This window comes from Lampris incognitus, chromosome 17 (assembly GCF_029633865.1).
Source record: "Lampris incognitus isolate fLamInc1 chromosome 17, fLamInc1.hap2, whole genome shotgun sequence".
In the NCBI taxonomy this organism is placed as follows: Eukaryota; Metazoa; Chordata; class Actinopteri; order Lampriformes; family Lampridae; genus Lampris; species Lampris incognitus.
This window is the reverse complement of record NC_079227.1, coordinates 28,640,392-28,666,870: the sequence shown is the minus strand read 5'-3', so window position 1 is coordinate 28,666,870 and position 26,479 is coordinate 28,640,392. Positions and strand designations below refer to the sequence as shown.

General features: G+C 46.9%; 1 protein-coding gene across 1 annotated transcript in view; it reads right to left on the bottom strand.

Moving 5' to 3' along the window:
* dnah9 (dynein, axonemal, heavy chain 9) overlaps nucleotides 1-26,479 on the bottom strand; it is a 131,905-nt gene that overhangs the window by 41,790 nt on the left and 63,636 nt on the right. Inside the window, 13 exon segments of the mRNA XM_056296748.1 lie at nucleotides 983-1,176; nucleotides 5,358-5,480; nucleotides 5,668-5,838; nucleotides 6,632-6,772; nucleotides 7,415-7,579; nucleotides 14,866-15,070; nucleotides 16,195-16,317; nucleotides 16,471-16,706; nucleotides 18,690-18,878; nucleotides 23,247-23,267; nucleotides 23,269-23,367; nucleotides 24,466-24,534; nucleotides 24,536-24,661. Of these exon segments, the coding sequence (XP_056152723.1) occupies nucleotides 983-1,176; nucleotides 5,358-5,480; nucleotides 5,668-5,838; nucleotides 6,632-6,772; nucleotides 7,415-7,579; nucleotides 14,866-15,070; nucleotides 16,195-16,317; nucleotides 16,471-16,706; nucleotides 18,690-18,878; nucleotides 23,247-23,267; nucleotides 23,269-23,367; nucleotides 24,466-24,534; nucleotides 24,536-24,661 (1,862 nt within the window).

Below are 26,479 nucleotides of genomic sequence, written 5' to 3'. Positions count from 1 at the left end.
TTAGAGAAGTCTGGTTATGCCGAAGCATGCACTGTGTAAATCCTTCAGCTGACATATTGTCTTTAACTGATTAAAACCAGTGTTATTTGTTTCCATGAAAATAAACTCGAGGTTTAAGAGAAATATGAATATGTCAAACTATGAATGTTGCATATCTGTTGAGTGGGTTAAGATGGCTCCTCCTCTGTAGTAAGAAGCCCAGGTAGCTTATTTATTTTTATTTATTTTTGGGACCCCTCCTCTTTTATCCCCAGTTGTACTTACCTTCCCGAGCCGTCCTACCACATGGCTCCTCTGATACATGTGGAGTTGCCAGCCGCTTCTTTTCAGCTGACAGTGAGGAGTTTCGCCAGGGGGATGTAGCGCGTGGGAGGATCACGCTATTCCCTCCAGTTCCCCCTTCCCCCCGAACAGGCGCCCTGACCGACCAGAGGAGGTGCTAGTGCAGCGACCAGGACACATACCCACACCTGGCTTCCCACCCGCAGACATGGCCAATTGTGTCTGTAGGGACGCCCGACCAAGCTGGAGGTAACGCGGGGATTCGAACCAGCGATCCCCATGTTGGTAGGTAACGGAATAGACCTTCACGCTACCCGGACGCCCCCCCCCCCCAGAGAGTTTCTTACTTTGTTCTAAATGAGATTCACATTGCTTGTGGTGTCTGATGATGACGCACAGTGGTGTTCCTAGAAAGAGGTTGAGAGTTCACTTGTTGTCTTAATTTGCTCTACAATCATCTCTGACAAATGAGAGCAGATTGATCACGGCTGTAACTGCTGCTACATCTGAGCAACGAAGACAAACACAAGAAGAAGTCAATGGTGAGCATATAGATGACCTGTCAGTAAAAGCCGAAGGTTAGGTCGCCTGACCTCTACCCTTCCACCAAATGGCACGGGTCATTAAGGATACTCCTCTTTTTGATGACGTACAGTAGAGATCCTGCATCGAAGGGTTAAGGTATATCCGGGTCGCTCACCTGACGGCGTAGGTCATGCGGTCAGGCCTCATGGCCCTCATCATGCACAGTCTCTGGAGGGAGGTTTTGCTCTTCCACTCTTGCGGGAATTTCTCTTTCTCTGGACACTCGGACTCCAGGAACTTCTTCCAGCGCTTCGCTGAACCTTCAATGTCTCTGTCCAAGTTCCTGAACTCCTCCATACAACACAGGGACTGGAGGCAGGGCCAGAAAAAAATGTGTGATGCAACTTTTAAAGGACTATGTCAAACCTGAACATACTGTGAAAAAGTAAACTTGTGCAGTCTTGGCCAGAAAACGACCATCGTGGTACAAAGATATTGCTTTATTTATCACTGATGCACATTAAAGTTTTTTGACTGGTTCAGAAACTTTTCATAATCAATAGTGAAAGGCACTTATATTGTTTACCTCACTTAAAAAATGCCATGATGGGAAAAAACTAGGGGTGGATGGGGGGGGGGGGGTCCTGAATAAAGTGACAGGACAGCTTATCTTCCCTGACGCCTATGTAAATAGTGTTTGCTCAAACAGAAATGCTGAGTAAACATGATCCCTTTCATAACGGGGTGGGGGGTAAGGAATATGCACCCGTGGCAGAACCTGCAGGGGTGACGCTGTCACGCTCCACCTGACTGAAGTCTAACTGTAGCTCATCTCCAGGGGATAGAGGCATCACAGGGCACAGTCTCGAGCAGTCACATTTACCGGTAGGCGAGCAAACGGGCACGCGTACACACACACACACATACACACACACACACACACACACACACACACACACACACACACACACACACACACACACACTGCTGTTTTCACCTGTACACTGCGGTTTAAATGAATCTATATACAAATCCCCTCATGCACAAATGAACCAGCACATAGATTTGTATGACTTATATTGAGAGAGAGAGAGAGAGAGAGAGAGAGAGAGAGAGAGAGAGAGAGAGAGAGAGAGAGAGAGAGAGAGAGAGAGAGAGAGAGAGAGAGAGAGAGAGAGAGAGAGAGAGAGAGAGAGAGAGGTATGACCTAAGAACATCCATCTATCCATCCATTATCCGAACTGCTTATCCTGCTTTCGGGGTCGTGGGGATGCTGGAGCCTATCCCAGCAGTCATTGGGCGGTAGGTGGGAGACACCCTGGACAGGCCGCCAGGCCATCACAGGGACCACGCACGCACGCACGCATGCACGTGCGCCTGCACGCACAGCTAGGGACAATTTAGTATGGCCGATTCGCCTGACCTGCATGTCTTTGGACTGTGGGAGGAAACTGGAGCACCCGGAGGAAACCCACGCAGACATGGAGAGAACATGCAAACTCCACACAGAGGACGACCTGGGATGATCCCCAAGGTTGGACTACCCCGGGGCTTGAACCCAGGACCTTCTTGCTGTGAGGCGACCGCGCTAACCACTGCGCCGCCTGACCCAAGAACAGTTCAACCAAATGAAATTGTATGTTATTATTATGTGTGCTTAAGTCTATGTGTCTGCATTATGCACGAGTTTGACTGTGTGTGTTTGTATTTGTGAGTGTGTAGGTGAGTGCGTGAGAGAGAGAGAGAGAGAGAGAGAGAGAGAGAGAGAGAGAGAGAGAGAGAGAGAGAGAGAGAGAGAGAGTCAGAGACACTTCAACCAAATAAAACTCTACAAAAACAAATCAAAAAGGGAAACAAAAAACAAGAAAACCAGCCAACCAACAAATAAATAGAGGAAAAACCCTGGGCATTTGAAAGCCCTCTGACTATTGTGCCACTAACTACATGGTGCTGGGCATAGGGGAGGCTGGGTGAAGTAAGACGAGTGGCACGGCTCCCGGACCTTCACTTCAGCTCAGTTTGGTTAATTACCAGAGGCAGCTGGCAGCCTCCGAGCACCGGCCAGGGGAGACTACACCAGCCCTCGTGGGACTCCCGCTCACACTAATACCATCAAGACGGCCCGGCAATCACGGCGTCCCATCCGCCTTTAAAGCTCTCCAACTGATTACGTTTCCTACCGCGATAAGAAATCGAGTGACAGGATTTGATTAGCGGGCACCTTAAAACGGCTATCCAAAGGAGCTGAGTCAAGTGCAGCTGGACTTGGTATAGTATATCCGTGAAGACGTTTCGCCTCTCATCCAAGAGGCTTCCTCAGTTCGTGCCTTTCTGACTAGACCAAGCTAGTCTGACCGGCTGGTGATGAGACTCAGAATTTATCCTCTTGAGGTCGTTGTCAGAGCTATAGATGTCCATGGCTCTTTGTGTCCCAATGTTTACCAACGCCCATCGCTAACAGACCCATAGATATGAGTGGCTCTTTTGTGTACCGATGTTTGGCCGCGCCCGTCACCATCGGAGCTATTGGTTTGCATCGAACTGAGGAGGCCTCTTGGATGAGAGGCGAAACGTCTTTACGGATATATACCAAGTCCAGTTGCACTAGATTCAACTCCTTTGGATAACCATGACCTGGATGAATGAGAACATTCACAGACATGTTGCTTAAAACGGCTAGTATCAATTCAGTGAGGTGTGCGCGTGTGTGAAGGACACTTCGGAGTGGTTTAGGCTAATGTGTTTCGGTTTACAGGTTGACAAATTCATGAGCGCGAGAGCTTTAAAAACATGCTGCCATTGGGGGCTCAACTAGCTCCTAAAGCGATCTGAAAAGATAGGGAACCTATGTATCCCGGCTGCCATGCACCGGGCACGCTCCCGGATGTCGGCATCTTTCCTGGTGAAGGCTGGGGCACACGGGCAGCTGAACACACAGCAAGGTCTCAGGGCAACACAGGCCCCAGAGAGACAAAGGCTGTTAGATCAGGAGTTTGGAGAAACAGAGAAACAGCCTAAATGATGCTGCATCGCATTATACCCCTCTCTTTGCACGGGGCGGAAACCAGCTAAGCGTTGCAATAACTACGGGGGAATTGGGGATTGCAGGCTTGCTTGTCATACAGTGCAGGCCAATAGAAGTTTGCTTTGAAAGATGGAGCAGGAAATGTTAACGTTTTACTTGTGGGCAAGAGAATATTAATTCAGGACACTTAGGAGCATCCAGGGTGGTTTTTTTTCTTCCAGATCCCCCCCCTTTTTTTTTTCCTCCCCAATTGTATCCAGCCAATTACTGCACTCTTTCGAGCCATCCCAGTTGCTGCTCCACCCCCTCTGCCAATCCGGGGAGTTTGCAGACTAGACTACCACACGCCTCCTCCGATACATGTGGAGTTGCCAGCCACTTCTTTTCACCCGACAGTGAGTTTTGCCAGGGGGACGTAGCGTGTGGGAGGATCACGCTATTCCCACCAGTTCCTTTCCCCCACAAACAGGCACCCCGACCGACCAGAGGAGGTGCTAGTGCAGCGACCAGGACACACACCCACATCCAGCTTCTCACCCGCAGACATGGCCAGCTGTGTCTGTAGGGGCGCCCGACCGAGCCGGAGGTAACACGGGGATTTGAACTAGCAATCCCTGTGTTGGTAGGCAGCAGAATAGACCGCTACACTACCCAGACGCCCCCAGGGTGGGATTTTAAAGATGAGATTTCTCTAAGATTTAGAAGGCTGTCCTTACGCAGCAACAACGATCTCTGAAAAAACCATTTCTCCTGTATAGTACACCTTCATGCATCTCCAGAGCATCAAGAACAGCTCTTTTCTTTTGAGCGAACACCTCATTTAGATACTGGAAGAGCAGCTCATATCAATAACGTGTCAACTGACAGGAACGCTTCACATAGTGAATGAAACTGGGAGAAGCAATGTGATCTCGTAGATTTCATGTGCACATAGGGCATCCGGGTAGTGTAGTGGTCTATTCCGTTGCCTACCGACATGGGGATCACCTGTTCAAATCCCCGTGTTACCTCCGGCTTGGTTGAGTGTCCCTACAGACACAATTGGCTGTGTCTGTGAGTGGGAACCCAGATGTGGGTATGTGTACTGGTCATTGCACTGGTACCTCCTCTGGTTGGTCGGGGCGCCTGTTCGGGGGGATGGGGAACTGGGGGGAATAGTGTGGTCCTCCCACGCGCTACATACCCCTGGTGAAACTCCTCACTGTCAGATGAAAAGAAGTGGCTGGCGACTCCACATGTATCGAAGGAGGCATGAGGTAATCTGCAGCCCTCCCCAGATCGGCAGAGGGGGTGGAACAGAGATTGGGACAGCTCAAAAGAGTGGGGTAATTGGCCAAGTACAATTGGGGAGCAAAAAAAAAAGGGGGGGGGGGATCCACAAAAAAAAAAAAGATTTCATGTGCACCTCACTTAAAACAACCATTCCAGTCATTGTCCAGCATTTCATCTCACACCAAAAAAATAAAAAAATAAAAAGTCAGCCTATCTGAAAACAATACAGCTCCATCGCTTCTCCTTGTCTCACCTTGATCCCGCCCCAAGAGTGGTTGGAGAGGAAATCCACAGGCGATGTTGAACCTGGCTGGACAGGGTACCTCAGGACAAAGTCCAACTCAGCAGGGTTTAGCTCTTTATTCATCAGCAATATCTGGAAGAAGAAATGGGAAGGCTTCATAAACGTCACGCTAAGTTAAGTTCTCAGCACAAATCACGCGTCTTTTCCCTCGACTCTTTCCAGAGAGTACCGCAAAACTCATTAAAACTGATTCAACCTCAGCATATTCTAAAAAAAAAAGAGAAAAGAAGCTTAAGATGAAAGTGGCCATCTTCCCAACCTGAAAGACAAGCTGTGCAAGGTAGGTGAGCTTATCGCACTCAAACAGGCCTCTAGTGGTGTACTGAAACACTGAGGACGTGATGCTGTCAATTAGGTTGGACACCCGCTGCTTCAAAGTTTCGTCTGGCTGGGCCTTCAGGACTGCTTTCTGGAACACCACACTGAATGCCTGGGGAACCAGAGAAACAGGCAGAACATGGTGAACATGGTGACTGTGCCTTCAGTATCAAAAACCTGTGAGTTCGAAGAGTACAAATTGTGCTGTTGTTGTTTACTGATCAAAGTCTAGTCCATCTAAGTCCTACAGAGGAATCTTCTAACACTCATTGTCAAGTAAAAAAGGTGTAATTCTCACTTTATTACTTGTATTTTCCCTTCATGGGAAACTTGCCTTGCAGCAGAAAGACTCGCAATGACACCACACATCCACAACGAACAGTCAAAGCAAAATAAGACTGATGAAATACAGTAATAATTCAACATGGCGGTAGGTGACGGATGTGCAACAACATCTTGTACTCTGAGTACACTCGTACAATTTCTATTAACTCAGTAGTGCTACACATAACTCTAACCTGCATGCTGCAAGGGGCACGTATTATCATGCATTTCATTTCACTGAAGGGGTCAAAGGTGCGTAAACGCTGAATGTGTTTTCATTTGATTTCGCCGGGGAATAGCAGAGGCCGCGGCAGCTACCTGCGGAGCTCAGTGTGATTGCAAACCATATCTCAGCCGGCCTGCACTCAACACCAGCTGAGTGACAATATGAAAGACATTACGCTCTACATAACCACATTAGGGAGCCACAAACACAATAAAGGCGGGGAAAGGAGCATAAAATACAGTGAGCAAAATGGACGAAAGAGAGGAAGAGCAGGGTTGTGAGGTATAAAGAGGTGTTTCGCTGAGGGGCCTGTGAGGCACAGAGAAACATGGCTGGGTCAACAGAGAGCCTATACCTTGAGAGAGAACTGGTACATGGGGTGGATTTTATTGAGGTCATTCATTATGAAGTACAATAAGGAGGCCCGAGCAGCGGCCGGCCGGTAGTGTTCCCGAGCCTCATTGATTTTGGCCTCTGTCACCTTGGCTTCTTTTACCTGGCCCGCAGATAGATGGAGAGAGAGAGAGAGAGAGAGAGAGAGAGAGAGAGAGAGAGAGAGAGAGAGAGAGAGAGAGAGAGAGAGATGGAAGGGATTACACACATCATACAGGGTAACACACACACACACACACACACACACACACACACACACACACAGGGATCATCAATAAAGTAATGATGAAATTGTGCACATAAAACCCCCTGCACTGAAGAACAATAGTGATTTCAATTTCACGGTTTGGATCAGAATGTTCTCACACCCCCTGGAACGGGACGGTTACGTGCCATTTTTCACAAGCAAATGCCTTTGCAATCATGCTCAAGATGAACACCTGTGCCGGCAGCACTTGTCTCATCACTGACACAACATACACTCACAAGTCAGCACACAGCAGCTTCGTCTCTGCTACTTAAGGGGCAGAGACATCTGTTATTCTTGCGAGAGAGCCGCTGTAATACACAGAGTCAACAGCGAGCTTGTCTGGTTTGCGAGAAACAGGTCAAAGAATGGAAAGAATCTGACAGAAGGACACATATTTAAAGGGGGAAGAGAGGTTGGATTGTTAAAAAAAAGATGGCCGAAACTAGCAGGAGAATCTAGACTGGGGAAAGAGACAGAAGAAAGAGTGCGTGGAACCTTCTCCTCTATCTCGGCAGCAGTGCGCTTGGTGGTCTCCAGGTTCTCCACTAGCTCGGTGTCCCCCAAGAAGTTCCCGGAGGCGGAGGACAGACGGGACAGCAGGTTGTCCTCTAGTGTCTTCAAGGTGATCTTAAAACTGTTCTGCTGCTTTGTCAGGTCGGACTGACAAAGAAGGAGACACAAAATAAGAGATCAGATGGGGACATGTAAGCATATATTTGGATATAACCACAGAAAACACACACACACACACACACACACACACACACACACACACACACACACACACACACACACAGAGGACACAGAGGTGAATATCCAACAAATACGGGGGGAGGGATTCTTTGAAAGAACTTCTCGGCTACAACTTGGACGCTGTCGACAATTTTCCGCTCTTATCGAAAACTTCCACCATGAAGTAAATGAAATTCTGAATTGAACTGAAGTGAAGGTGGACATTAAAGGTGCGGGTCCGCATGAGGACATGAATACCGAAGGACGCCTCAAAGGCAGAACTAATCAATATGCTTTGCATCGGCTATCTGGACCCATGAAGACAGCGCTCTGGGCTGGATTAGCCGGCTTCCGTCTGGTTGCCGACATCAAACCTCTGCCAAGCGACCTCACCCCTCGGAGTGATGAGACTGTCGATTGGAGCAGAGGGAGTGAGCTTTGATGATGAACCACGCAAACAGACAAGGGCGTGCACACACACACACACACACACACACACACACACACACACACACATGCAGTGTCCCCCCCCCCCAAAAGCCTGTCCATAATGGGCATTACTCACACCTTAGCATATGGATTAGCACACCCCATTTTCTAATGAAGCTTGAACTCAAACTGTTCCCCTCTTTGTTGTAGTTGGAAGGGAAAAAAAGGCCTTCACTTCACGCTCACTTTTCAAAGCACCTAATGAGTTGCTTTCGAGAGGCATTCGCAGAACAAAGTAGACAGGGCGCCGGTTCTTTCGTGTCTTTCATCGCTTGTGCGTCGCTATTTCTCGCCTCCACTTGATAAGGACTGAGAACTTTTTTTTTTTCCACATAAACACCTTTGTGGAAGTTTAAGTTATAGTTGCGGGAAGATTAGCCGGAGTGAGACTGGCCTGCTCTGTTTGTTTTTTTTACCGGAGACTAACACTCGCTCTGATTTTAGGCGGCTTTTTCCAAATTCATTACACTGCAAAAAATAAAATCTTAACAAGTGAAAATATCTTGTATTTGGTACAATAAGTCCAATATTGAGCAGAATTATCTTGAATTATCTTATCCCACTGGAAGATAATTTTCCTTATTTCAAGTTTTTTCCCTGATTTTGGTCAATTTAATCTTGTTTTAAGAAAACAAGATTAACATTTATTTAAAACATTAGCTTGACCAAAATCAAGAAAAACACTTGAAATAAGCAAAATTATCTGCCAGTGGAATAAGATAATTCAAGACACTGGACTTATTCTACCAAATACAATATATTTTCACTTGATAAGATTTCATTTTTTGCAGTAATCGATCTATCTGCATAGCACTCTGAAAAAACTTTGTTTTATTTGTATAGTCCCAAACCACAGTAGAAGTCTCCGGGGACTTTACTCTCTCACAGTGGAAGATCGTGTGAGTGTCGACACAGCAGACGACAACGAACGACGACGTCTAAAACTTCAGACCCTTGATTCGGATGAGGGGAAATCTCTGATAAATTACTCTCTGCGGATTCTCCACCACCACCTCCTCCTAAGTCAATCACCCAGGAGCCGCGAGATAGCTCGGGGGCCCGGGACTGTTCTACGTCCTCTAAAGCGCCACAATGTTCCCGTGACAAAAGACGTAGTTAGCTTAAATCACGCTTTGGGGAGCAGATACTTCAAGAGGCCACACTGTTAAATTGCTCCCTTTATGGTGGTATTTCCAGCTGGGGTGATGAGAGGTATTTTACACCACTGTTAAAACCTAATACTTAATTGAGCTTCTGCCTTGTTACATCTTATAGGCTCCAGCTGAGATCTGAGTTTTGTGCTATTGACGAGTTCGCCGTTGAAAAGTGGGCCCCGCCGCTTCGAGTTTGACTGCTGGTCCTGCCGAGGAAAACAAAATGAAAGAAAAGGCCCTATAAACTACATAACACCCCCCCCCCTTTTCTCCCCAATTGTATCCGGCCAATTAACCAACTCTTCTGAACCGTTCCAGTCTCTGCTCCACCCCCTCTACTGATCCGGGGAGGCCTGCAGACTACCACATGCCTCCTCCGATACACGTGGAGTCGGCAACTGCTTCTTTTCACCTGATAGTGAGGAGTTTCACCAGGAGGACGTAGCACGTGGGAGGATCACCCCCCGAACAGGCACCCTGACCGACCAGAGGAGGCGCTAGTGCAGCGACCAGGACACATACCCACATCCGGCTTCCCACCCGCAGACACGGCCAATTGTGTCTGTAGGGACGCCCGGCCAAGCCGGAGGTAACACGCGGATTCGAACTGACAATCCACATGTTGGTAGGCAACGGAATAGACCGCTACGCTACCTGGGCGCCCATAAACGACATAACATTCTGGGAAGGACGGAGTCTCGGTGTATTTTGCAGCACAAATATCTAACTAGCTTGTTTTTTTATTTTTCGTCTTTTGAATGGGGACATTTTGCCTCAAATGAGTCAACCTTGACCTTCCACTCCCCCGATTCGCCACACTCTTGAGGGGGAAAAGCGATCAACATCAAAACACTCCCAACCGGATCCAATAATGAGTCAGTTATTAACGATTAGCTCTCCTCCGGCATATTGTACATGTAATTACCCTTGCCTGGTAAAAACAAACAATTAACCAGTCAGCGGAAAGCCCTAATTGGGATTAAAAAATGGGATAATACATCTATCATTTTAGGGAGAATGATTACAGAGAGCCACAGAGCCGCTCTGTTAAGGTAATTTGGGAGGTTGGGTAATTTTGTTCTCATTAACAGTAAAGGCCGATGTAAGAATTGTTTTGGAGGTGCACTGTGCGTGAACGCACACACACATGCACACACACACACACACACACACACACACACACACACACACACACACACACATGCATGCACACATCTACTTCTACACACACACACACATTTACACACATATGAGGAGCAGAGGAGGTAGTTATTGTGCTAAAAGGTTGTTTGGTGATCCCCTGTGCCCTCTCCAAAAAAAAAAGCCAGTTGACATTTTAAGCTCCTTAGCTCGTCTTGAGCTGAGTTAAATAAGAGCTCTCTCACCCCGTAGCCATCTTATGGCTCAATAGCGACACTAACCTCATTAAGGATATATAATAGCACCGAGTTATTCGGAGAAAATAAACAGGTATAGCCAATTTACAACCCTCCTACCCCCCCCCCCACACACACACACACACCCTTATCAGACGGATGATTGTTATCAGCCGGGGTTGTTTACCCACAACACAAAGCCATTCAGCACGGCCTTCTATGGAGCCTTGTTTTGAGAGCAAGGTGCTTGGAGTGCACACAACACAACACAACACAGCCCCCCCCCACCCCAACTTTCAGCCTTAATTAAAATGATAAGTGAGTTCCAGATCATGTTTCCAGATCGTCCTCCCATCTCACTGAAATGCTAATTAAACAAGCTTCATTAAATCACATTTCACTTCTCGGCGAGATTTTGCTAAGGGGACATTGGGCTTAAAATAACTCTGGCATTTTTGTGTATGTGTTTTTTTTTTCTTCTTCTTCTTTCTATGCCTCTACAGTAATTAAAAGTGCTGACTTGTCAGGGGATGAAAAACCTACAGTTCTGCATTTAGCATCCACCTGCAGAGAGGCCCGGCGCAAACAAGCACGCCAGCCGAACGCCATCAAAATGCAAAGGAGGACCGTTGTTATGGTAAACCCACGCGGTGTGCTAACAAGAGATTTCCAAATTGCCCTCCATTTTGATCATCCACAAACACTGCCCTTAGCTAGGCACATTCATTCTCTCTCTCTCTCTCTCTCTCTCTGTCTCTCTCTCTCTCTCTCTCTCTCTCTCTCTCTCTCTCTCTCTCTCTCTCTCTCTCTCTCTCTCTCTCGCTCTGTGCAAGCATGTGTGTGTGTGTGTGTGTGTGTGTGAAGTGGGATTTGAGACTCTTTCCCCGGCTAACAAGAAAACGCAGTGGGTCAAAGTGGAAGTGTGTCAGTGTCTTGCCTAATTGCTGTGGTAAAGTAGCACCACCGGCCAATCCATTTCAAACGGCCGACTTAAAAAGCCCCGGCTTGTCGAGGAGACGGTACGGGATACCATTAGGCGCCGGCGCTTTGATCAACCCAGTTTTCGCTTAATTACGAGCATTTACATGCGCGCCGCGTGACGTACCACTGGTATCACAACGCTCACTCTCATAGGCTCGTTACCTTTCAACGGGCGGCCGCAAAGCTGCCGGGAACCTGCTGCACGGTACACAATGTGCACCAGCAGCAGCAGCGAGCCGGCCATTAACTCTGCCCGGGAGTGACGGCGAAGGCCAACTCCCGGGACAGGTATGCCGGACAAAGCAGAACGGCGCTCTGATGTCTCTCTCTCCCCTTTTGTGCAGTCAGGAGGTTTACGTCCCGAGTCTGGGTCCTGCACAACAAAGGGAATCATTTATATTTGAAGAAAATCCACACATAAAGAATTCCTACACGCGTTTCCTCGGTCGGGAACATGAATGAGTGTCTCCCACAGTTTGACAAGAAAGGAAGGAAAATAATCCTTTGAGGACGGCATCAAAACATGGTTCTCGGAGGCGTCCCCCCCCCGAGGATAAGTGGGAATTTGAATAGGGACGCTACCCGGGGTGGTTGTGTGGTAAACTTTAATTCTACTGATCTATAAAGGGCGGATTACTGCTTGGATGGGTGATGCTTTACCCGTAATAGATAGTAGCTGTCATCGTCGAGGAATATTGTGACATTCTACAGAAACCCCCTTTTATGATCCTTAGAAATATGTTGCGCAGATGCAAATGCATTGTTTAATGTTGACAACAGCACAGACACACAAACACACATTCATCAGTGCACAAATGCTTCTTGGATTACGGATTGCACACACAGACACAAACATAAACACTGACACACACACGCGGCTGCAGAATCTCCAGTCTCCCTAAGTGAAGGACTGAAAGGCCTCTAATTACCATACATCCACTTAGCTTGTCGTTAATCAAAGCTGCCTGCTGATTGTTTTGAAATCAAAGAGCTCAGAGGAGCGGACTCTTGTGATGTGCGAAGACGGAGGAATGTGTTTTCATGTCAAAGTGTATCGCTAAGAGACGGATAATGACGGGACAGTGCTCTGAGCCTGACTTCTGGAGGCCTCCCGACTCCTTTGACTGTTCCTTTCAATTATACCAGGAGAGGGGAGACGTTGACAAAGGTCATTCTGCTTAAAAGTTGTTCTTTCTGTGATATCACCTGATCAGCATGACGGACGCCAGGCTCCTTTCATTTCCACACAACTGAAGATGGAGATATGAATACATATCTGATGAAAAGGAGATCAACCAAAAAACTCCTCCTCTGCTGACATTAGCATGCTAAACTAGTACATAACTGGTCAACTACATGTCACCAGTCAGCGTCCGGGTAGTGTAGCGGTCTATTCTGTTTCCTACCAACATGGGGATTGCCAGTTCAAATCCCCACGTTACCTCCGGCTTGGTCGGGTGTCCCTACAGACACAATTAGCCGTGTCTGCAGGTGGGAAGCCGGATGTGGGTGTGTGCCCTGCTCGCTGCACTAGCACCTCCTCTGGTAAGTCAGGACGCCTGTTCAGGGAGGAGGGGGAACTGGGGGGAATAATGTGATCCTCCCCTTCGCTACCTCCCCCTGGCAAAACTCCTCACTGTCAGGTGAAAAGAAGCGGCTGGCGACTCCACATGTATGGGAGGAGGCATGTGGCAGTCTGCAGCCCTCCCCGGATCGGCAGAGGGGGTGGAGCAGCAACCAGGACGGCTCGGAAGAGTGGGGTAATCGGCCGGATACAATTAGGGAGAAAAAGTGGGGGAAAAAAAAAGATGTCACCACTCACAGCACAACCAACAGGACTACAAGAAGACAGGCGTCTCACTGTTAACCACTCTCAATCTATTATATTCTGTAGATGAAGACAGTAGTGCATAACTCTTATTCAAAAGACGTGACTTTGACATAATAATCTTTCTCCTTAGTCAACGTCATTTGTCTCTAACACGACAGAAAAAAAGATATTCAGCTATTTCCTGGACTTATGGCCAAAGACCTAGCTGGACTATGGATGGCAGGGAATTATATGACAAGGAACAGGGTAGGAGCAGACACAGCTGCTCTTCTGGGAACGCTGTTGGGGAAACAGAAGAATGCTGAAAATGGATGTTAACAACACATACAACATTCTACATTAATTCAATTTAATTTACATTTCCTTTATTAATCCCCTTGGGGAAATTCAGTGACTGCAAATGAACCCATCCTAGCTGTGATCTGTGTAGCTAGGAGCAGTGGGCTGCCGCCTTGATGCGGCGCCCGGGAACCAACTCCACTTCTTCTTTCCATTGCCTCGGTCAGGGGCACAGACAGGAGTATAAACCCTCACATGCATGTTTCTTTTGATGGTGGGGGAAACCGGAGCACCTGCGCAGACACATGGAGAGCATGCAAACTCCACACAGAGGACGACCCGGGTTGACCCCCCCCCCCAAGGTTGGACAACCCCAGGGTTCGAACCCAGGACCTTCTCGCTGTGACGAAACAGTGCTAACCACTGGGCCACTGTGCCGCCCAATTTGCAGTATGTACGTGTCAACAATAACCACACTTTTCACAAGATCTACGGTTCTCGCTCTCCAATGTACCCCAACACTTCTACTGATCAAGAAAGGAAAGATCGTGAAACAAATAACAGGAGTCTGGAAATCATGTTCTGAGTGTGTCAATTCTTCCGGCTGACAACCTGTCAGGAGCGTACATGAAAGCCTAGGTGAAGCGATGCATCATGGGCAGGGTTAAAAATGCATCATAATCCGTAAATACGTAATCAACAACTTACAGAGTCATCCATTACATTAGCTACTGAAGCAGGTGAGTTTCCGCCTCACTAAAGTTCCTTCTGGTTATGTGTGGGTAGTGCCGTTTTGCACTATGAATTGTGATTCATGTTTTTAGTGATGATTCATGACAGCAAAAATTTGCAATTACAATTTACAATTTCATTTAGCAGATGCTTTTATCCAAAGTGAAGTACGTCTGAGAGTAATACAACACAAGCAAGGATCTAGCCAGGAGGTGACAACGCAAGTAAGTGTTAAAAAAAACTAGGTTCAAGTCCGATAGGACATAGGTGTCAACAGGCAGTGGACAAAGGCAATGCATAGGGTGCATAGAAGCCATTTTTCCCCCGAATTCATTGGACCTTTTGACACCATTTTCTTCTCCTCTCCTTTACCTTCAGTTCTTCCAGATCAGGTCTTTCCATGCTGACCACAGCAGCCAGTAGCTGGTCCTCCAGGCCGTCCCTGGTCACGGTGAAGTTCATCAGGGTGCATTGGGCCTGGAGCTCCGGCTGGTAGTGGGGGCTTGCTAGCTTTGTGTGAAGGATGAGGCGGAAGTTTGGGTTGTACTCGCACTCCTTTTCCCCAATCTTTATGTACCTTGAGACATATGAAGACAGTTCAGCAGCTGTTAAGTTTTGTGTGACAGCCGACACGTGACCACCCACTATTTCAGAAGCCCACATTCCAGAAGAAAATGTGCAACTCACCCCCCCCCCTTTCTCTCCAATAGTACTTGGAGCCGTTCCGGTTGCTGCTCCACCCCCTCTGCTGATGCGGGGAGGGCTGCAGACTACCACATGCCTCCTCTGATACATGTGGAGTCGCCGGCCACTTCTTTTCACCTGACAGTGAGCGGTTTTGCCAGGGGGATGTAGTGCGTGGGAGGATCACGCTATTCCCCCCAGTTCCCCCTCCCCCCCGAACAAGCGCCTCGACCGACCAGAGGAGGCACTAGTGAGTCTTGAATTGATCGAATCGATCGAACCAGCTACAATATGAATCATGTACTTTTAACAGTTGAATCTGACCCACAAAATATTTGCAAAACAGAAGAAAAGGCAAAGACGAAAGACTGTACTTACCGTCTTTAAAGAGGGAATTAACTATGAAACTATAGATCTCTGGAGCTGGAGGGCGTTGCTGGGGAGAGGGACATCTGGAGTGCCCTACTTAACTTCCTGCCACCGCGAACCCGACCCCAGAGAAGCGGCTGATGATGAGATGAGACCGTCAATCTCTCTCCCCTCACTTTCAACCGGTTTAAATCAACTTTTGCGATCGTGTGTATTTTCTCTTTAATGCTTCCTTGTGTAGTATATATTGTAGTGTTTGTGATTTGTCCTCTCCTCGTCCCTAAAAAAGCACATCATGTCTAACAGAGATCACGTGGTGAACCAGATTGCTAGCTGACGTTGACAACGTCACTTTGCTGTGTTTTGGCCCTCGCCCAAGTAACTTAGGAGCAGTTCACATCTCCATGGTAACAGCAACATCTCCGGTGGGTGGAACTTGCTTCAGGACTGTGGGTAGTGTAGTACTTCACCAGGAATTCAGGAATAAAATAGCATTTTCTTAAAAACAAAGTTGAAATCAGACTGACGTAAGGCTTCTGCAGGAGCAGATACAATCATTTCACAATCTCATCGCTTATGGTAAGTCCAACATTTCAGCTCTGTTCTACCTTGTCTTTCAAAAAGCTTGACGTGATCAAAGTTTCTTACCTGCCCTTCTTGATGGTTTCTCGACCCAGTAGAGGTCCAAGAACAGGATCTACAGTCTCCTCTAGGTTCTCAATGAGAACTACATCACCAGCTTCCAGTGCTCTCTCTATGGCATCTAAGTATCTATGAAAGGAAACCAAGAGGATCCTCAGCATCTGAGCCTTACCCCCAAAATCATGAGGACATGATACATCTTTTTAATTCCATGGAGGAAACACCTAAAAAGGGGACCGCATGTTTGTTTTTGTTTTTTTTAATAAATATAAACTTGCCTACCCTCTCTGTCCAATGCGTATGACACACAGGTCCTCTCCATACTTGTTTTTGATCCACTTCATGCCTTGCAGCTGGGGGTCTACCATGAGGGGCCAACGCTGGCAGGAGGTGAGAATGGTGGCATTTTCGGTGGACATCCTGTCAGCGGGCAGTCCCTCGTTCTGCCACGCTGCAATGTCAGCATCGTCCATTAGCATGGTCAGTGGGTCCAGGTCAGGAGTCACTGGGATAGGAACCTAGCAAAGGGTGGCCGTGGGTGAGAACAGTATGGAAGAGCAGATGAGTGGAACGGAAAGTTGAAGTTGTAGTTGGAGATAAATATCACTTTGTCGTTGTTATGAATAGAATACAGTATGGTATCCTATTCATAAGAGTTATTGTATATTCAGTAATGGTCATAGCATTCAGAACAATACAGTATTGTATCTCACAAAGGAAACTCAGCATTTTTTTATATACTTTATTAATCCCATTGATTAAACATTGGCAGTTAATTGGCAATTAAGCATTGGCAAGGTGTCTATGATTGTAGTAAAATAAATAAATAAAAAGGGTATAAATAAGGGTAAAATAAACAAGGGTAAATGATAAAATAGATAACAAATAAATAAATAAAAAAATAAATAAAAATAAGGGTAAATACAAATGAGGTAATTACGAATAAATAAAGGTAAAATAAATAAGGGTATGATAAATAAGGGTAAACAAGGGTATGAATAAATAAGTAAATAAATAAATAAGGTAAAACATTAAGGGTAAATAAATAAATAAGGTTTTAAAAAAAACAGGGTAAATAAACAATTAAATAGGGGTAGTTACGTCTGACTGAACCAAATGAAAGAATACATGAATGAACGAGTGAATGCATGAGGTTATCGAGTCACTGCATGTTGAGCTTTTTATGATCAAGTGATGAGCATGTTCACAGAAATGGGATGGTTTGTAACAGTTCAATAGCAAGCAACACGGACAGGAACATCGCAGAAAATGCAAATGCATAAATTAACTGGATTATAACTGCCGCATTAAGGCGCAGGCAATAGAAGCAAAGTTAGGCCATTCCTTCTAGAAAGACTCTTTATCTGATATAACAAATCATCAGGGTAGACTGATGTCTCCAATCACCCTTGCTCATCAGTTTTTTTTCTTACAGTGCACACATCAACAGCACCTTTCAGCATCACAATAGCAACTGTCCACAGACTTCATTGGGGATGGACATGCTCTCTATATATGTAGATAGCTGGATGTAATCTGCTCTGGACCAGGTTCAGCCTGTGGCCTTGTGGGTACATTACCCTGGGAATATACCCACTCTGAAGTGAGCCTGAAAACCCAGCTTTAAATCCAAAGTTATCTTGTTACCCCAGTTATCTTGCTATGAGAGATTGGTCCCTGATCTTGCACCTACATGTGTGTCTCTCTATGCGTGACTATTTTTTTAACCCCCCCCCCTCAATTATATCCAGCCAACTACCCCACTCTTCCGAGCCATCCTGATCTCTGCGCCACCCCCTCTGCCGAACTGGGGAGGGCTGCAGACTACCACATACCTCCTGCGATACACGTGGAGTCGCCAGCCGCTTCTTTTCACCTGACAGTGAGGAGGTTTGTCAGGGGGACATAGCACGCGAGAGGCTCACGCTAATCCTCCCAGTTCCCCCTCCAACCCCCCCCCCGAACAGGCACCCTAACCAACCAGAGGAGGCACTAGTGCAGTGACCAGGACACACACCCACATCTGGCTTCCCACCTGCAGACACGGCCAATTGTGTCTGTAGGGACGCCCGACCAAGCCGGAGGTAACACGGGGATTTGATCCAGCAATCCCCGTGTTGGTAAGCAATGAATAGAATAGAATAGAATAGAATAGAACAGACTATTCTTTATTAGTCATTTTGTACATACATACAATGAAATTTACTCTCTGCATTTAACCCATCCTAACTGTGGCGCTAGGAGCAGTGGGCAGTCGTCGTGCAGCGCCCGTTACCAACTCCAGTTATTTCCTCCCATTGCCTTGGTCAGGAGCACATGTGAGGCTGCACCCTAGCAGCCTCAAATGTGAGGCTGCTAGGGTGCAGCAATGAAATAGACCACTATGCTACCCGGATGCCGCTATGCTTGACTATTTGTTAGTGTGTGTGTGTATGTGTGTGTGTGTTTGTGTGTGTGTGTGTGTGTGTGTGTGCGTGCATGCGAGAGTACGGTAAATCTACCTTCAGCTGACTGAGATATGGCTTCCAGGTGTTGTCCATGAGCTGGAGCCTGTAGCGTTTGGTGAAGTAGCCAAGGTAGGAGACAAAGGCTGTGATGAGGAGGACATCTCCACACAGAGTCCTCTCCTGTCTCCTGAAGTTCTCCACGGCCTCTGCCCAGCGGACGTTCTCTGATGCCAGACCTCCCACCTGCAACAGGACAACAGGCCAAAAAGCATACTCATTATTCCACGTCCGACACACTGCAACGATACAGCTCAAGTTCAAGCCCAGGTTTTAAAATACTTTTATGGTCCTGCTGTACCAAACAAGGAGGCAGGAGAAAGCAGTTAAACCTTCTATCTTTAATATTTTGTATATCATCCTAATTTATTACACGAACATTCTTCATCATTGGCTTTGTCCTTGTCCTTGTGTCCTTTTTGTTAAGGCAGAGAGAGCCAGAGTGTAAGAATTTCATCATATTCCAGTACACATGATAATAAAGTTGAACTTGAACTTATCCATATCCACTCTGCCTCGCATCCTCTCTGAACATAAATCCACACCTCCACTTCTGTTCCCCACTTGCGATCAATAAAGGCAATCTTTACTTATCCAACTTGAGGCTGTGCCGGAGTTTTTTCATGACTGCTTGAACATGCTTTTCTATAAATGGTACAATATATGATACCATAAACAGAGCACACCCTCCAACATGCCCGGACCAACCTTTATCTTCTGAAATCACTACGATAAAACATTTTCATTCAGAATCTGGTCAGAAAATGTTCTTCAACACCAGGGCACTGCTCACTGCCTATTTACACGATGCTGACCGAAAAGAAAACTCTCTTGGGTGTCCGGGTGGTCTATTCCGTTGCCTACCAACATGGGGGTCACCGGTTCAAATCCCTGTGTTACCGCCGGCTTGGTTGTGCTTCCCTACAGACACAATTGGCCCTGTCTGTGGGTGGGAAGCTGGTTGTGGGTATGTGTCCGGGTTGCTGCACTTGCGCCTCCTCTGGTCAGTCAGGGGCGCCTGTTCTGGGGACTGGAGGGAATAGCGTGATCCTCCCACATGCTATGTCCCCCTGGCAAAACCCCTCACTGTCAGGTGAAAAGAAGTGGCTGGCGACTCCACATGTATCGGCGGTAGGGTGACCAGGTGTCCTGCATAAAGCGGGACTGCACAGCATTTTGATCCCTTGTCCCACATATTGAGATGATGTCCCGCATTTTGATTGGCTCTAGTTTTCAAAAGTCAAACCACTGTTGGACAGACGCTTTTCTAAAATCTGGCTTTGATCCACTGACTGTGAAGAAAGCAGGGAGGGCTGTCATCACAGGGCTGTGCTTGATGTCAGTCAAACTGGGCACACGTGGGTCAGGGCAGGTTAACCTGTCTCCGTCTTTGCTGCCACAGGCCACGCCCAATGGGGAAAATTGCAAGTCACCAGAAAAAATCACTGCAGATTTAGGCGGAATATCATGGACAGTAACACCCAGAAAAGGAAATGAGGCTACAAACAAAGACTGGGAAACAATTTATGACTGGTTGAAGCCGGTTCAAGGCTAGTCCCAGAGAGTTTTGCAAAATCTGACGGTTTTATTTCAGTTTCACACGGAGTGGAATGCAACATGAAGGGACACGAGACATGCGAGTCTCACAGGAGGGCACTGCGGGTAGCGTAGCGGTCTATTTCGTTGCCTACCAACACGGGGATCGCCGGTTCGAATCCCCCTGTTACCTCCGGCTTGGTCGGGCGTCCCTACAGACACAATTGGCTGTGTCTGCGGATGAGGAGCCGGATGTGGGTATGTGTCCTGGTCGCTGCACTAGCGCCCCCTCTGGTCGGTCGGGGCGCCAGTTCAGGGGGGAGGGGGAACTGGGGGGAATAGCGTGATCCTCCCACGTGCTACGCCCCGCTGGTGGAACTCCTCACTGTCAGGTGAAAAGAAGTGGCTGGCGACTCCACATGTATCGGAGACATGTGGTAGTCTGCAGCCCTCCCCGGATCGGCAGATAAGGTGGGGCAGCGACCGGGACAACTCAGAAAAGTGGGGTAATTGGCCAAGTGCAATTGGGGAGAAAAAGGGGGGAGGGAGTCTCACAAGAAACGTGTGACTCAAAAAAGAGGTGAGCCAATCGATGGACTCATTCCTGCTGAAACCCAAAGATGACTGCCAGACAGATAAGGTAACAGCGGCTGAAGTAACTGGCATTTATAACACTGTACAGCACTCTCACTCATACAGGTCAGCAGATTGTGGTAGTAAGCTAGCACCAGTCATTTTTCCAGACTCTGACATTGCAAAAAAAATTCCATGTGTTCGTACAAAAGCAAGTTCCTTGATCTAAATGTATTGCGTTTCTTTTTTGGATATACTACCTTGGGCTCACCCTTAATTTTATATGCCATATACCCTTTTGGTAACGCTTTATTTTAGGGGGTCGGAAATTACCTAGTAATTTCCTAGTAATAAGGTGGTAATTACCACGTAATTTCTTAGAAATAAGGTTGAAATTTCCTAGTAATAAGATGGTAATTTTCACAGGTAATTTTTACAGCTAACCCTAACCCTAACCCTAACCCAAATTACAAGGTAATGTCAATCTTATTTCTAAGAAATTACGTGATAATTACCACCTTATTACTAGGAAATTACTAGGTAATTTCTGACCCCGGCCGACCCCCTAAAATAAAGTGTAACCACCCTTTTTAAAGTACCCATAGTATACTTGAAAGAACGGAAGCCATGACTTGAATCCCATGTCAGCAACCCATCTGTTGTGTTTTATTGGAAGCAGGTTAGTCAGAGTCAGTGCTGATGAGAAGAAGCACTGTACTTTTTAACAGTTACCGGGATAGAAAAAGGGGAATACACGAGTGCAAGCAGACTCTCACATAAGACCATAAGAACTGTGAGACTTTGGCTTCCTTTTGTGCTTACTGCATTTACTTAGCGTGGGAGCTGGGAAAGCTGCATTCATAAATAATACACTGAAGTCCTTCACCTGCTAAAGGCCTAACCTGTAACCTGCACAGTCTACTGTGTGCTCCTGAATCAACCACAGGGCAAAGTATAAAGATGCTTTACGAGCTGAGGGCCCGAATAGAGATGTTTATTTTTTTAAGTTAGATAGACGTTATATCAAAATTTTAGACTACCTCTCATCAGCATTAGTAAACGTGTCCCACATTGTCCCACACAAGCATACTCTTTGTCCCACATTTGGTTTGTTGGGATCTGGTCACCCTAATCGGAGGAGGCACGTGGTAGTCTGCAGCCCTCCCCGGATCAGCAGAGGGGGTGGCGCAACCAGGACGGCTCGGAAGAGTGGGGTGATTGGCTGGACACAATTGGGGAGAAAAAGGGAGGAAAAATCCCCCCCCCCCAAAAAAAAAACCTCCGTGCAAACTTACCCTGTATCTGTTAGCTGGTATAGTCTGAATATTTGATTGCTGTTTCATCCAATACGCTTTAGAGTGTTTTCACCTTGAGCGCTGTGTGTTAATTGTGTAGACTTGAGAACGTTGTAAATGAAAACATTCACAGCTTTGTGAGGAGGCTGTGGGTTGTGCAGGAAAAAAAAAAGTTGAACAAATCTGCAATTTATGTGAAAACAAATTAATAGTGCTTACAGGTTTTGCTAAAGGGGTTTGTTTTGGTATACAAGAGACAAATGGTTGGGGGTGTTTTATTCACACAGTCAGTACGTGATTTGTTGCCTTTGTTTCTCCTGTCAGTGTTTTGGAATCTCCCTGTGAACACTTCATGTTACATTCTAACAGTGTTAACACGCTTTGTTTTGCTTCCGTCAGCAGGGGGGTTCAGCTCCTGCAGGGGACGGCAGGATCATGTGCACCTGAGTGTAATGTGTGTGTGTGTGTGAGAGAGAGAGAGAGTGTGTGTGTGTGTGTGTGTGTGTGTGTGTGTGTGTGTGTGTGTGTGTGTGTGTGAGAGAGAGACTGTGTGTGTGTGTGTGTGTGTGTGTGTGTGTGTGTGTGTGTGTGTGTGTGTGTGTGTGTGAGAGAGAGAGAGAGAGAGAGAGAGAGTGTGTGTGTGTGTGTGTGTGTGTGTGTGTGTGTGTGTGTGTGTGTGTGTGTGTGTGTGAGAGAGAGAGAGAGAGAGAGAGACTGTGTGTGTGTGTGTGAGAGAGAGAGCAATAGTGTTTGTGCGTGAGTGAGAGAGAAAGAGTGTGTGTGGGAAAGAGAGAGTGGTGTGTGTGTGAGAAAGAGAGAGAGAGAGTGAGTGTGTGTGTGAGAAAGAGAGAGAGCGATAGTGAGTGTGTGTGTGAGAGAGAGAGAGTGTGTGTGTGTGTGTGTGTGTGTGTGTGTGTGTGTGTGTGTGTGTGTGTGTGTGTGAGAGAGAGAGAGAAAGTGTGTGTGTCTTATGTGTGTTTGTGTTAGTGAGTATGTGGCAGTTTTGTTTTTCAAGAGAGAGGGGTCGAGAGAGACAGAAAGAAGGGGAGCTGAAAAATAACTGGGTGGAAGTGGAGGGGGTGGTGGTGGGATGGGGTGGGGTGGGGGGGGGTCTTGGGGCGGTATGTGACCCTGACGTTTCCTTACTCACCAGCCGGTTGGCCAGGGAGATGGGTGCGTGCGGTGGACTCTGCTTCCTGCTGGCACTTGAGCTTCTCCGCCGTTGCTTTTTCAAACTTGGCCGTCAGTTTGGCCAAGTTCTCATTGAGGAGCTGACATATCGGGCACACAAGCACACACACACACACACACACACACACACACACACACACACACACACACACACACACACACACACACACACACACACACACACACACACACACACACACAGATGCAGAGAAGGAGAGGAAAGGAGAGGAAACAATTGACGTGAGGTGCAACAAAAAAAGAGAAAAAAATCCTTTGGAAAGAGCCAGCGCATTTGTTAATGAAAAGCAAAACGAGCGCGGCTTGGCTCGAACCATGAAACAAACTCGGGAAGTTTCTAAAAAGTTGGCTAAAAGTTATCAATCCCCCACTATGGATTTATTTGGCATATGGAAGCAATTAGCGCAAGGACAAACAGGATTAATCGGCGGAGAGGCACACAGGTTCAGTAGATTAGTTTGAGGATTGCTAATTCCCCCTTGGCTCCAGACCCCACTCTCCGCTCAACTGATCCGACTGAGAGCTGAAAAATGACAGGGAAAAGTCACGCCGGATCTTATTAACAGTCCTCGCTTTATAGTCTGTAGAGTCTGGTGTGAGCTGGAGAGAAAAGGGAAAAAAGGAAAAAAGAAAAAAAACTGCTGCAGTGTCCTAAGAGCAGCGTGCAGTGCTTTGGGTTTCTGACAATGCTGCGGGCTGAATGTCGAACTCTAGCAACAAATAATTGTAGGCTATATTTTAGGAATATTTTTATTCCTTGAAAGAGGGTTTTAGATTAATGAACAGTAAAAGCCTCTAATAGCACACACGCCAGCTTCTATATTGATGGAAGCTGGGGGTATAGCACCGCCGGCAGAGCTCATAATGCACCCGCTGCCACTCAAAACCTATAAAAAAAATTCCTGTCTGCTCAAAATTCTACACTTAGCTTTGAACTCAGAGGCAGAAGATGTAGGGGGGAACAGTAATCCTCATGAATCCCAATGAAACGTGATGACAGCAATTATTATTGTACTTGGTTTACTAATCTGTAAATCACACTGAATGATAACACTGACTAAAACATTTGTTTCCCCCAAAATAGAGAAGCGATGATGCTCGGTAAATTCTCCTCCATATGGGTAACCCTTCATTAGCTGCAGCAGGATGAGTCGCCTTACGTTGATCTTGGTCTTGATGGTGGTCAGTTTTTCCTGGGCGGTGGCCAGCTCCGCGTTGGCCTTGTTCAGGTGCCTGTCGCTTAGGCTCGACCTCGCAGTACACCTGGTAGAACTTGACTATGTTCAGGACCCAGGAACAAAGGCCTGCGGCTGCATATGACTTGGAGGCCACCAGGTCAGGCTGGAATTCAGGGTCCTGGAATGTGGAAAATATAGGGACAAGATGAACCATTAAAACCACACAATGTACCACCCCCCCCCACACACACACATATATATATGTGATATATATGTGTGTGTGTGTGTGTGTGTGTGTGTGTGTGTGTTGTGTATGTGTAAGATCCAAGCCTTCAACACATAGTATGCCCTACCAGTCATCAGATACCCAGCTGGAATAATACGCTGGCCAAAGGAGGCGGTAAAGGCCACAGATTATAATGACACGGAAAGTCTTAAGTGTAGCAGCCTGTGACTGTACGATAAGCAAAAAGTTGGGCGCTGAAGGTCTGGTGAGTCTCAGACCCACTATCCAGGATGAAACAAGGAACATCCATGAGTACATCAGAAAGACAGCCCCCCCCAGGATGAACTGCTAAGTGAGTACCTCAGGCAGCAGAAGAAAGAGAGTGCAGAGGAAGAAGAGACAGGTATCATGGAAGATCAAGCCCCTCCATGGGATGCACCATCAACAGATAGAAGACGTGGCTGATATCGAGAAATCCTACCAGTGGCTAGAAAATGCTGGACTGAAGGACAGCACAGAGGCTCTGATCATCACAAGATCAGGCACTCGGTTGAGGCAAGGGTCTACCACACCAGACAAGACCCAAAGACGCAGGCTGTGCAAAGATACCCCTGAGGTGGTGCAGCACTTAGTAGCAGGGTGTAAGATGCTAGCTGGGAAAGTGTACACAGAAAGGCATAACCAAGTGGCTGGGATAGTGTACAGGAACATCTGTACTGAGTACAGACTGGCAGTCCCCAAATCCAAATGGGAAACACCGCCAAAGGTTGCTTAGAATGGCAGAGCTAAGATCATGTGAGACTTCAAGTTCTAGACTGACAAGCAGGTGCTGGCTAACCAACCAGACATTGTGGTGGTTGACAAGGAGCAGAAGACAGCAGCAGTGATCGATGTAGCAATCCCAAGCGACGGCAAAATCAGGAAGAAAGAGCAAGAGACAGCTAGAGAAATACCAAGGGCTGAGGGAAGAACTACATCGGATGTGGAAACGTGAAATCTATAGTGGTCCCAGTGGCAACAGGAGCACTAGGGGCTGTTGACCCCCAAACTGAGAAAGTGGCCCCAGCAGATTCCCAGAACAACATCTGGGGTCTCTGTCCAGAAAGAATGTGGTCCTAGGAACAGCTAACATACTGCACAGAACCCTCAAACTCCCAGGCCTCTGGTAGAGAGACTCGAGCTTGAGGAAGACACACACTACCCGACAAAGGGTGAGAGGGAGATGTTTTTTTTGGGGGGGTTTGCTGTATATATATCACATCCGGGTGTAAATCGGGCATGGGGCTTTTGTCGTATATCATTCCGAACTCTCCTTTCCTGTTTCTGTTCTTCTAAACCTGTCCTCTCAACGAAAGGCAAAATGGTAAGAAAAATAAGATTCATAGTTAGCTGCAGCCATCATATATCACATCTGTGAAGGAATGAAAATAAAGTTTCTTGTCTTTTGCAATCAAACTGGATGTACGTTAAAGCTGGAGGAGTTTTGGATCTTTGCTGACTGAGCGCACCCCTATGGACAAAAGCAGTAGTGTTTCACATGGAGGAATTGCTTCATTTCGCATAAGCATCGCTTCTTGTAGCTTATATCTACATTCACTCTCTGGTAGCTCATGGATTTATTTTGAGGGGAAGAGAGGAGAGAGAGACATAGTGGTGTTTTGGGAAAATAGCTGTTTGCAAGATATACAGCAATGAGTTAATGTATCTCTAACTGTGGCTATGTAGCCCTTAAATCATGTGCCTTAAATCATTTAGCCAGATTTTCACAGG